Below are 13,236 nucleotides of genomic sequence, written 5' to 3' on the forward strand. Positions count from 1 at the left end.
TAATCTGGATGGTTGTACAGTCGTCTCAAATAAAACTGTGAAGGACCTTGGCGTTACTCTGGACCCTGATCTCTCTTTTGAAGAACATATCAAGACTGTTTCTTGGACAGCTTTTTTCCATCTACGTAACATTGCAAAAATCAGAAATGTTCTGTCCAAAAATGACGCAGAAAAATTAATCCATGCTTTTGTTACTTCTAGGCTGGACTACTGCAATGCTCTACTTTCCGGCTACCCGGATAAAGCACTAAATAAACTTCAGTTAGTGCTAAATACGGCTGCTAGAATCCTGACTAGAACCAAAAAATTTGATCATATTACTCCAGTGCTAGCCTCCCTACACTGGCTTCCTGTTAAGGCAAGGGCTGATTTCAAGGTTTTACTGCTAACCTACAAAGCATTACATGGGCTTGCTCCTACCTATCTTTCCGATTTGGTCCTGCCGTACATACCTACACGTACGCTACGGTCACAAGACGCAGGCCTCCTAATTGTCCCTAGAATTTCTAAGCAAACGGCTGGATGTAGGGCTTTCTCCTATAGAGCTCCATTTTTATGGAATGGTCTGCCTACCAATGTGAGAGACGCAGACTCAGTCTCAACCTTTAAGTCTTTACTGAAGACTTATCTCTTCAGTAGGTCCTATGATTAAGTATAGTCTGGCCCAGGAGTGTGAAGGTGAACGGAAAGGCTGGAGCAACGAACCGCCCTTGCTGTCTCTGACATGCCGGTTCCCCTCTTTCCACTGGGATTCTCTGCCTCTAACCCTTTTACAGGGGCTGAGTCACTGGCTTACTGGTGCTCTTCCATGCCGTCCATGGGAGGGGTGCGTCACTTGAGTGGGTTGAGTCACTGACGTGGTCTTCCTGTCTGGGTTGGCGCCCCCCCCTTGGGTTGTGCCATGGCGGAGATCGTTGTGGGCTATACTCGGCCTTGTCTTAGGACGGTAAGTTGGTGGTTGGAGACATCCCTCTAGTGGTGTGGGGGCTGTGCTTTGGCAAAGTGGGTGGGGTTATATCCTGCCTGTTTGGCCCTGTCCGGGGGTATCATCGGATGGGGCCACAGTGTCTTCTGATCCCTCCTGTCTCAGCCTCCAGTATTTATGCTGCAGTAGTTTATGTGTCGGGGGGCTAGGGTCAGTCTGTTACATCTGGAGTATTTCTCTTGTCTTATCCGGTGTCCTGTGTGTATTTAAATATGCTCTCTCTAATTCTCTCTTTCTCTCTTTCTGTCTTTCTCTCGGAGGACCTGAGCCCTAGGACCATGCCTCAGGACTACCTGGTATGATGACTCCTTGCTGTCCCCAGTCCACCTGGCCGTGCTGCTGCTCCAGTTTCAACTGTTCTGCCTGCGGCTATGGAACCCTGACCTGTTCACCGGACGTGCTTGTTGCACCCTCGACAACTACTATGATTATTATTATTTGACCATGCTGGTCATTTATGAACATTTTAACATTTTAACATCTTGACCATGTTCTGTTATAATATCCACCCTGCACAGCCAGAAGAGGACTGGCCACCCCTCATAGCCTGGTTCCTCTCTAGGTTTCTTCCTAGGTTTTTGGCCTTTCTAGGGAGTTTTTCCTAGGGAGTTTTTCCTAGCCACCGTGCTTCTTTCACATGCTTTGCTTGCTGTTTGGGGTTTTAGGCTGGGTTTCTGTACAGCACTTTGAGAATATCAGCTGATGTACGAAGGGCTATATAAAAATACATTTGATTTGATTTGATTTGAGAGGAGGGACCTGATCCTAGATCATAATGAATCAGATTACATGGAGAGGACGACCTGATCCTAGATCATAATGAATCAGATTACATGGAGAGGGGGGACCTGATCCTAGATCATAATGAATCAGATTACATGGAGAGGGGGGACCTGATCCTAGATCATAATGAATCAGATTACACGGAGAGAGGGGGACCTGATCCTAGATCATAATGAATCAGATTACATGGAGAGGGGGGACCTGATCCTATATCATAATGAATCAGATTACATGGAGAGGGGGGACCTGATCCTATATCATAATGAATCAGATTACATGGAGAGGGGGGACCTGATCCTAGATCATAATGAATCAGATTATATCATAATGAATCAGATTACATGGAGGGGGGGACCTGATCCTATATCATAATGAATCTGATTACATGGAGAGCCGGATATATATATTATAACCTACTATTGTTTAATATTTAATATGCCATAAACTATTGTTTTTTTATAACAGTTTCATTAATTCATTGTAATTAACTTAATCATTATGACACACCCCTCTCTATTGTCATTGGTTGCACTAATTGCACTGCTCGTCTACATAACCTGGTTCAAGTATTGATGACATCACCCTGAAGAAGGCACAGTGAAGCTGAAACGTTGGTAAATACCCAATAAAAAGAGGATTGACTGTTTCGAAAAGGGTCAGAGCCACTGAGTGGACAAAATATTAAGGATACCTTCCTAATATTGAGTTACGCCTGGTCAGTTTGTCATGGAAAGAAAGGTGTCCTTAATGTTTTGTGTAAATTACATAATAATTATACATTTATGGATTGTTTTATGTAGCCTATTGTTTTCTCTTTATTCAACCTGCCATCTACCCACCTGGGGACTGAGGGTTATGAGAGAACCCCCACATCACTAGCTTCTCTTTATTCAACCTGCCATCTACCCACCTGGGGACTGAGGGTTATGAGAGAACCCCCACATCACTAGCTTCTCTTTATACAACCTGCCATCTACCCACCTGGGGACTGAGGGTTATGAGAGAACCCCCACATCACTAGCTTCTCTTTATTCAACCTGCCATCTACCCACCTGGGGACTGAGGGTTATGAGAGAACCCCCACATCACTAGCTTCTCTTTATTCAACCTGCCATCTACCCACCTGGGGACTGAGGGTTATGAGGGAACCCCCACATCACTAGCTTCTCTTTATTCAACCTGCCATCTACCCACCTGGGGACTGAGGGTTATGAGAGAACCCCCACATCACAAGCTTCTCTATATTCAACCTGCCATCTACCCACCTGGGGACTGAGGGTTATGAGAGAACCCCCACATCACTAGCTTCTCTTTATTCAACCTGCCATCTACCCACCTGGGGACTGAGGGTTATGAGAGAACCCCCACATCACTAGCTTCTCTTTATACAACCTGCCATCTACCCACCTGGGGACTGAGGGTTATGAGAGAACCCCCACATCACTAGCTTCTCTTTATTCAACCTGCCATCTACCCACCTGGGGACTGAGGGTTATGAGAGAACCCCCACATCACTAGCTTCTCTTTATTCAACCTGCCATCTACTCACCTGGGGACTGAGGGTTATGAGAGAACCCCCACATCACTAGCTTCTCTTTATTCAACCTGCCATCTACCCACCTGGGGACTGAGGGTTATGAGAGAACCCCCACATCACTAGCTTCTCTTTATTCAACCTGCCATCTACCCACCTGGGGACTGAGGATTATGAGAGAACCCCCACATCACTAGCTTCTCTTTATTCAACCTGCCATCTACCCACCTGGGGACTGAGGGTTATGAGAGAACCCCCACATCACTAGCTTCTCTTTATTCAACCTGCCATCTACCCACCTGGGGACTGAGGGTTATCCTCTTACATCTAGACATTCCGCTAGCGGAACACCTGCTCCATTATCCAATGATGGGCGTGGCGCGAAATACAAACTCCTCTAAAATACAAAAACTTCAATTTTTCAAACATATGCCTATTTCACAGCATTTTAAAGATAGGACTCTCCTTTATCTAACTACACTGTCCGATTTCAAAAAGGCTTTACAACGAAAGCAAAACATTAGATTATGTCAGCAGAGTACCAAGCCAGAAATATTCAGACACCCATTTTTCAAGCTAGCATATAATGTCACAAAAACCTAGAAGACAGCTAAATGCAACACTAACCTTTGATGATCTTCATCAGATGACAACCCTAGGACATTATGTTATACAATACATGCATGTTTTGTTCAATCAAGTTCATATTTATATCAAAAACCAGCTTTTTACATTAGCATGTGACGTTCAGAACTAGCATACCCCCCGCAAACTTCCGGGGAATTCGCTAACATTTTACTAAATTACTCACGATAAACGTTCACAAAAAGCATAACAATTATTTTAAGAATTATAGATACAGACCTCCTCTATGCACTCAATATGTCCGATTTTAAAATAGCTTTTTGGTGAAATCACATTTTGCAATATTCTAAGTACATAGCCCAGGCATCACGGGCTAGCTATTTAGACACCCGGCAAGTTTAGCACTCACCAATATCAGCTTTACTATTATAAAAGTTTCATTACCTTTTGTTGTCTTCGTCAGAATGCACTCCCAGGACTGCTACTTCAATAACAAATGTTGGTTTGGTCCAAAATAATCCATCGTTATATCCGAATAGTGGCGTTTTGTTCGTGCGTCCCAGACACTATCTGAAATGGTAAATCAGGGTCGCGCGCGTGGCGCAATTCGTGACAAAAAAAAATCTAAATATTCCATTACCGTACTTCGAAGCATGTCAACCGCTGTTTAAAATCCATTTTTATGCCATTTTTCTCGTAAAAAAGCGATAATATTCCGACCGGGAATCTCCTTTTAGCTAAACAGAGGAAAGAAAACAAAGCATTTGGTCGACGCGGGCACGAGCCTGAGTCTCACAGTACTGTAACCAGCCACTACCCAAACACGCTACTTTGTTTCAGCCAGAGCCTGCAAAGCCACGATTCAGCTTTTTACCGCCTTCTGAGACCCTATGGCAGCCGTAGGAAGTGTCACGGGACAGCTAAGATCCTCACTCTTCAATAAACAGAGACAAGAAGAACGACACCTTGTCAGACAGGCCACTTCCTGCCTGAAACCTTGTCAGGTTTTTGCCTGCCAAATGAGTTCTGTTATACTCACAGACACCATTCAAACAGTTTTAGAAACTTTAGGGTGTTTTCTATCCATATGTAATAAGTATATGCATATTGTAGTTACTGGGTAGGAGTGGTAACCAGATTAAATCGGGCACGTTTTTTATCCAGCCGTGAAAATACTGCCCCCTAGCCATAACAGGTTAAGAGAGAACCCCCACATCACTATCTTTACTCTTTATTACTTTTGTTTACTAGCTTGCAGGTTCTGCAGCCTTGTAAAGATAAGGAGGGGACGACTGTGAGGCAGGTTGGCATTTATTGTCATGAATCTTGTTCTGGAGGCAGGTTGGCATTTATTGTCATGAATCTTGCCCTGGAGGCAGTTCAGCAAAGTATTCCCTAGCTGGCTCAGGCACAAAGTTATACAATCAGATTTTAATCCTAACCTCAACCCTAACCACACTGCTAATCCTTCCTTTAAATTAAGACCATAAAACAACATTTTCCACAGCCAATTCTGACTTTGCAGCTGACATATCTAGAGGAAATCGCACAGTTCTGCCTCCAGGTCAAGATTCATGACAAACGTCAACATGAGACAGGGAGAAGCAATGCAAAAATCAATAACAAAACTGTTTCCACAATTAACATGCTTTTTCTTGTTTCAAGTATGTTTTATTATGATAAGTACAATATAATCATATATACTTGTACAACTATGGAGCGTATGTCCATATATAATTATACAATTGGTTTTTCCAACATAAAAGACAAGAAATGATCACATTGGTAATTTAACAGTGTTATTGTCAGAGTTTAAATGTTTAAACAGAGGATACATCTAAAACAGGATAAAACAAGTGCAGTATGTTGTGAGAATGTTACTTTAACGTCGACTCATAACGTCACACTATAACTTCATGGGAGTCTTGTGGAAAGACTGCATGTTGTTTTGGGTGGATTGAGTGACGTCTTCATCAACATTTGCAGAATATTCCGGTAATATTTTCACCTCTTGTCGGCTGCAGACATTCATAAGGAGTTCCAGTAGTTTATTTGCCATTTGCAGGTATTAAAAGTAATACATACATTGTAATTCCTTGTTGGAGCTCTGTCACATACAGGACAGTACATACCAGAGGAGGCTGCTGAGGGGAGGACGGCTCATAATAATGTCTGGAACAGAGTGAATGAAATGGAACACATGGAAACCACGTGTTTGATACCATTCCACTTATTCCACTCCAGCCATTACAAGACTGTCCTCCCCAAATAAGGTCCCACCAACCTCCTGTGGTACAAACACAAACAGTAAAATATATAAAAAAAATGCAAAATGGTAAAAGATCAGAAAATATTACAAGCCTGTCACGTGTGAGTGTCCAGTGTGTGTTTGTCCATTGTGTGTGTGTGTGTTCAGTGTGTGTGTGTGTGTGTGTCAGTGTTTATGTGTGTCAGTGTGTGTGTGTGTGTGTGTCAGTGTGTGTGTCAGTGTGTGTGTTTGTATATGTGTGTCCAGAGTGTGTGTGTGTGTGTCCAGTGTGTGTGTGTGTCTGTCCAGTGTGTGTGTGTGTGTGTGTGTGTCCAGTGTGTGTGTGTGTGTGTGTCCAGTTATTGTTTCAGGGACACTGAGTCACCATTATTCCAAACCCTAAACCCTGGATAGAGGGGCTCAGTGAATGTGGAGGTGAATGTGATCAGGTGGGTCAGTGTGTCAGAGGAGGCTCTATAGAAGGACAGTGTGCCGGCTGGCCAGTCCAGATACACTCCTACTCTGTGGGAGCTGGAGGAGGGGACGTCTATGGTAGTGGGATTATTATTGTGCCTGGCAGAGTATCTGTTGTCAGAGCAGATCAGACACCAGGACTTGTCATTGTATCCAAGACAACAGTCATCACCCCATCCTCTCCTGTTGATTCCTTTATATGTCATTCCTATATCAGCCCATTTCCCACTCCACTCTACCTCCCAGTAACAGCGCCCAGTCAGACCCTCTCTACACAGCACCTGTCCAGAGTCCTCAAATCTCTCTGGGTGATCAGGATACGGCTGCTCCTCTCTCCTCCATGTCACCTTTCTGTTCTCCTCAGACAGAGAGAGGCGTCTGTGTACTGTGTTTAGGTCCAGTGTGAGATCACAGACATCTGATGGATGAAACCAGACACAATATTAGAAATCATCATCATTCTCATTAGAATATTAACTCACTTTTCACTAATTCATTTAATGTAGATGTTTCTAGGTATCAAAAGGAGAAGTTAAGGTAACTTGAGACTTGTTGAATGATCATATATTATACTGTATGGTAATATAATACACACTTATTCCCATTAATTACACACACAACACACACACACACACACACACACACACACACACACACACACACACACACACACACACACACACACACACACACACACACTGTCATATCAACTCTTTGTAAATGTTGGTGTCCCTGATTTCTGCTTCTGTAGAACTACAGATGATATTTAATATGACCAAGTCAGTAATGATGGTGGTCTTTGACTTAACTTGAATTAAGACTTATTCTTAGTCATATTCTTCACAGCAGTCAACACTCACATTTTCTAAGTCCAGGTTTCATTCTATTCTCTCCACCATGTTCCACACTGTAGCGGTTAGCAGAAAAACAGACAGTCATTGAGGGATACACCTGAACTCACACACACACACACACACACACACACACACACACACACACACACACACACACACACACACACACACACACACACACACACACAAACACACACACACACACACACACACACACACACACACACACTAGACACACACAGTCAGCATATAACTTTGTCCAAGTGGTGGTCAGAATTTTTGTCCTAACTAGCCTGAAAAGTCAAACATGTCTGATATGAACATTGACATAAACCCTCCACATACTTGAGTTTCTCCAGTCTGCAGTGTGGATCCTCCAGTCCAGCAGAGAGCAGTCTGACTCCTGAGTCTCCTGGGTGATTGTAGCTCAGGTCCAGCTCTCTCAGGTGTGAGGGGTTTGACCGCAGAGCTGAGACCAGAGAAGCACAGCCTTCCTCTGTGACTAGACAGCCTGACAGCCTGCAAAGAGAAAAATATAAACATTTTCATAAATCAGTGTCATGAAACCTGCCATTTCTATTCATAAATTGGTGTATCATTATTATAAATTATCAGAATATTACTTGTAAAAATAAAAATGTAAAAATGTATAGAACAAATATTTGAGTAGACTGACCAGACCAGTTTAAAAGCAGTATCAGTCAAAAGACAGACAGTGAGGTATCAGATTTAGATTGTATTGAGTATACAGTCCACACCATATCTATTTTGACAGTGAAGATAACATTTTAAATGTGGCTCTAAACTCCAACATTTTGGATTTCAGATCAAATGTTTCATATGAGGTGACAGTATATAATGTCACCTTTTATTTGTGGGGATTTTAGTACATATCTGTTTCACCATTTAGAAATGAAAGCACTTCATGTATCTAGTCCCCCCATTTGAAGAAGTCATATGTATAAGTAGTAAAAGGAGTAATTTTCTGTCTAAGTCAGTAGATAACATGTTTCTAAACACTACTAAATTAATGATGATGATGCCATGATTAAGAAAAATCATGAATGAATCAATAATAATGAAAAATGATGAGTGAGAAAGTTACAGAGGCCACAAAAAACATGCTAACCTCTCACCATTACCAATAACAGAGGCTACAACAAAACATGCTAACCTCTGACCATTACCAATAACAGAGGCTACAACAAAACATGCTAACCTCTCACCATTACCAATAACAGAGACTACAACAAAACATGCTAACCTCTCACCATTACCAATAACAGAGGCTACAACAAAACATGCTAACCTCTCACCATTACCAATAACAGAGACTACAACAAAACATGCTAACCTCTCACCATTACCAATAACAGAGACTACAACAAAACATGCTAACCTCTCATCATTACCAATATCAGAGACTACAACAAAACATACTAACCTCTCACCATTACCAATAACAGAGGCTACAACAAAACATGCTAACCTCTCACCATTACCAATAACAGAGGATACAACAAAACATGCTAACCTCTCACCATTACCAATAACAGAGACTACAACAAAACATGCTAACCTCTCACCATTACCAATAACAGAGGCTACAACAAAACATACTAACCTCTCACCATTACCAATAACAGAGACTACAACAAAACATGCTAACCTCTCACCATTACCAATAACAGAGGCTACAACAAAACATGCTAACCTCTCACCATTACCAATAGAGGCTACAACAAAACATACTAACCTCTCACCATTAACCTCAAATAAAAGGTGACATTCTGTACAGTCACCTAATATGAAACATTGTATCTCAAATCCAAAATGCTGCAGCATAGCACCACATTTAAAACTGTAAGCTTCACTGTCCAAACACATATGGTGTGGACTATGTGTGCCTGGTAAACACATGTGGATCTGGTGAACAGTTATCACTTGTTGACCAACTACAGGAATACTGACCTCAGAGTCTCCAGTTTACAGTGGGGATTCCCCAGTCCAGCAGAGAGTAGCTTCACTCCTGGATCCTTCAGGTCATTATTACTCAGGTCCAGCTCTCTCAGGTGTGAGGGGTTTGACTCCAGAGCTGAGACCAGAGAAGCACAGCCTTCCTCTGTGACTCCACAGCCTGACAGCCTGACAAAGAGATCATCATGACTTCACAAACACACTGTTAATTTAACACCAGTAGTATAGAAGGACAGCGGTAGATGCATTTGGTTCATATTCCCAAACAACATATAGATTAATCTTTAATCTCCTACAATTGTATGTTCATTTTGTTATACTAATGTGAAAAATCAATGCATTCATTCAATATGTTTTTCAAAATAATATTATATACATATAATAATGCATATTTTTCTCTAAACTGAATATTTCTTCCTGATGATTAGTTAAATATCATTTGATGTACTCACAGAGCAGCTCTGGAGGCTTTGACCACTGGCAGCAGCCTCAGAAGACCTTCCTCTGATCTGGAGTATTTCTTCAGGTCAAACACATCCAGCTCCTTTTCTGAAGTCAGCAACACAAAGACCAGAGCTGACCACTGTGCAGGTGACAGGTTGGGTTTTGAGAGACTTCCTGATCTCAGGTAGCTTTGGATCTCCTCCACTAGAGAATGGTCATTCAGTTCATTCAGACAGTGGAACAGATTGATGCTCCTCTCTGGAGAGAGATTCTCCCTGATCTTCTCCTTGATGTACTTGACTGTTTCTTCATGGCTCTGTGAGCTGCTTCTTGTCTTTGTCAGTAGACCTCGTAAGTGCTTCTGATTGGACTCCAGTGAGAGGCCCAGAAGGAAGCGGAGGAAAAGGTCCAGGTTTCCCGTCTCATTTTGTAAGGCTTTATCCACAGCACTCTTGTAGAAAGAAACTTTACGCCTTAGACTGATCCTCCCAGAAAAGTTCCTGGACGTTGATTGAGGTTTGTCCATTAGATTCTCATTGTTGTTGTTGAATGAGAGGAACACATATACTGCAGCCAGAAACTCCTGAATGCTCAGATGCACGAAGCAGTACACCTTGTCCTGGTACAGCCCACATTCCTCTTTAAAGAGCTGTGTGCACAATCCTGAGTACACTGAGGCTTCATTGACATCAATGCCAGCCTCTTTCAGGTCTTCTTCATAGAAAATCAGATTGCCATTCACAAGCTGTTGAAAAGCCAGTTTTCCCAGTGACAGAATGCTCTTGTTATTCAAGTGTGGACCTGTCTCTTCTTTCCCAAGATACTTTTCGTTCTTCTGTTTGGTGTGAAACACCACAAGGTGTGTGTACATCTCAGTCAGAGTCTTGGGCATCTCTTCTCTCTTATGTTTCAGAATGTGTTCAAGGACTGTTGCAGAAATCCAACAGAAGACTGGAATGTGGCACATGATGTGGAGGCTCCTTGATGTCTTTATGTGTGAGATGATTCTGCTGGCCAGGTCCTCATCACTGGATCTCTTCCTGAAGTACTCCTCCTTCTGTGGGTCATTGAATCCTCGTACCTCTGTCACCTGGTCAACACACCCTAAAGGGATCTTATTGGCTGCTGCAGGTCGGGTAGTTATCCAGAGGAGAGCAGAGGGAAGCAGATTTCCCTTGATGAGATTTGTCAGCAGAACATCCACTGAGGTTGACTCTGTGACGTCACAACAGATCTTGTTCTTCTGGAAGTCTAGGGGCAGTCGGCACTCATCCAGACCATCAAAGATGAACAGAACTTTGTACTTGTCGTAATTGGAGATTCTTGATTGTTTGGTTTCCATTGAGAAGTGATTGAGAAGTTCAATGAAAGTGTGTTTGTCCCCTTTCATCAAATTCAGCTCCCGGAAAGGGAATGAAAATACAAATTGGACATCCTGATTTGCTTTTCCTTCAGCCCAGTCCAGAATGAACTTCTGCACAGAGACTGTTTTTCCAATGCCAGCGACTCCCTTTGTCAGCACAGTTCTGATAAGTTTGTCTTGTCCAGTTAAGGGTTTGAAGATGTCGTTACATTTGATTGCAGTCTCTGGTCTTGCTTGTTTCCTGCTTGTTGTCTCAATCTGTCTCAGCTCATGTTCATTATTGACCTCTCCTGTTCCACCCTCTGTGATGTAGAGCTCTGTGTAGATCTGATTGAGAAGTGTTGGGTTTCCTTGTTTAGCGATCCCCTCAAATACACATTGAAATTTCTTCTTTAGATTAGATTTGAGTTCACGTTGGCAAATCACAGCAAGCTCATCTGAATGAAGAAATAGCACAGAGGATATTAATATTACGTCTGATTTAATGCCTACAGTATTGTAGGACTGTTATAACATTTTAAATTATAATCATTCATTCTCTTAACTGACTGTATAACTGTGTAAATGTTTTCATAATGCATTACAGACTGGTGTGACTGATTATGTAATTTTTGGTATTATTAATGTTGTCTCTCTCTCTCTAAATTAATCACCACAACACATCCCTTATGCAACTTGTTGAGGCCACTAGGTGTTGTGTTAAGGCTGCTACAATATCATTGAGTTACACAGCTACTTTAGCTGTACTTTAGCCACAGCTTTTAAATGTTATAAAACAGCATTCAACATGAGGCAGACAGATCTTACATTTCTCCAGTGTGTCAGCGAGCTCCTTCTGGTTCATTTTCCTCAGGACGTGCAGTGTGATCTTCAGAGCTCCCTCTCTGGCACTGCTCTCCTGCTTCTCATCTTCAGCATCCACCACTTCCTCATCCTGCTTCTGACTCTCAAAGCCTTCTGGGAGTTCAGGACTAAGATTCCTCTTGAACATCTTCAGCTCGTTCTTCACAAATGTCATCATTTTCTCTTCAAGCAACTAAAATAAATCAAGTAAATAAGTTAAGCAAGAGAATAAATGCTTTCTCATTAACACATTAATGAATAATTGACAGATCAACTTTACTTGAGGAAAACAAAAACAAATGTTCATAACAGGACCACATACACTGAATATGGAGTCCAGGTCTGTTTGATGACTCTGGGAAGACTGACCACTGAGAATCTCTGACTCTGATCTCTCCTGTTGGTTTCTGTGGACAAAACATGAGATTACATCTCCTCATCCAGGGAGTGAGTGAGTACGGACAGACAAACAGACAGACATAGACAGAAAGCGAGACATACAGTCAGAGACAGACACAGACAGACAGACAGACAGACAGACAGACAGACAGACAGACAGACAGACAGACAGACAGACAGACAGACAGACAGACAGACAGACAGACAGACAGACAGACAGACAGACAGACAGACAGACAGACAGAGACAGACGAACAGAGACACAGACAGAAAGCGGGAAAGACAGTCAGAGACAGACAGAGACAGACAAACAGACAGACCGAGACACAGACAGAAAGCGGGACAGACAGTCAGAGACAGACAGACAGAAAGAGACAGACAGACAGACAGACAGACAGACAGACAGACAGACAGACAGACAGACAGACAGACAGACAGACAGACAGACAGACAGACAGACAGACAGACAGACAGACAGAGACACAGACAGAAAGCGTGACAGACAAACAGAGATAGACAGAGACAGACAGAGACAGACAGACAAAGAGAGACAGACAGACATACAGACAGAAAGTGGGACAGACAGTCAGAGACAGGCAAAGACAGATAGAGACAGACATAAACAGACAGACACATACAGACAGAGAAAGACACACAGACAGAGACAGAGAGACAGACACACAGGGAGGGAATGTTGTGTTTGTTTAATATTGTTTTAGGACTATGAAAATTGACAAAAGTATTAGC

General features: G+C 42.4%; 2 protein-coding genes across 2 annotated transcripts; both read right to left on the minus strand.

The window, feature by feature from the left end:
• Positions 1–5,540: 5,540 nt before the first annotated feature.
• LOC145876039 (stonustoxin subunit beta-like) lies at positions 5,541–8,369 on the minus strand. The gene is made up of 4 exons (XM_082971811.1): positions 8,329–8,369; positions 7,809–7,982; positions 7,470–7,516; positions 5,541–7,027 (listed from the first exon to the last, which is right to left on the minus strand). The coding sequence occupies exons 1-4, from the start codon at positions 8,367–8,369 to the stop codon at positions 6,495–6,497; spliced, it is 795 nt and encodes a 264-aa protein (XP_082827937.1). The 3' UTR covers positions 5,541–6,494.
• A 1,008-nt stretch (positions 8,370–9,377) lies between these two features.
• LOC145876104 (NLR family CARD domain-containing protein 3-like) lies at positions 9,378–12,277 on the minus strand. The gene is made up of 2 exons (XM_082971890.1): positions 12,055–12,277; positions 9,378–11,684 (listed from the first exon to the last, which is right to left on the minus strand). The coding sequence occupies exons 1-2, from the start codon at positions 12,266–12,268 to the stop codon at positions 9,889–9,891; spliced, it is 2,010 nt and encodes a 669-aa protein (XP_082828016.1). The 5' UTR covers positions 12,269–12,277; the 3' UTR covers positions 9,378–9,888.
• Between the last annotated feature and the right edge of the window lie 959 nt (positions 12,278–13,236).

The sequence above is a fragment of the Salmo salar genome, unplaced genomic scaffold (assembly GCF_965601325.2).
Source record: "Salmo salar unplaced genomic scaffold, fSalSal1 ptg000432l, whole genome shotgun sequence".
Classification (NCBI taxonomy): Eukaryota; Metazoa; Chordata; class Actinopteri; order Salmoniformes; family Salmonidae; genus Salmo; species Salmo salar.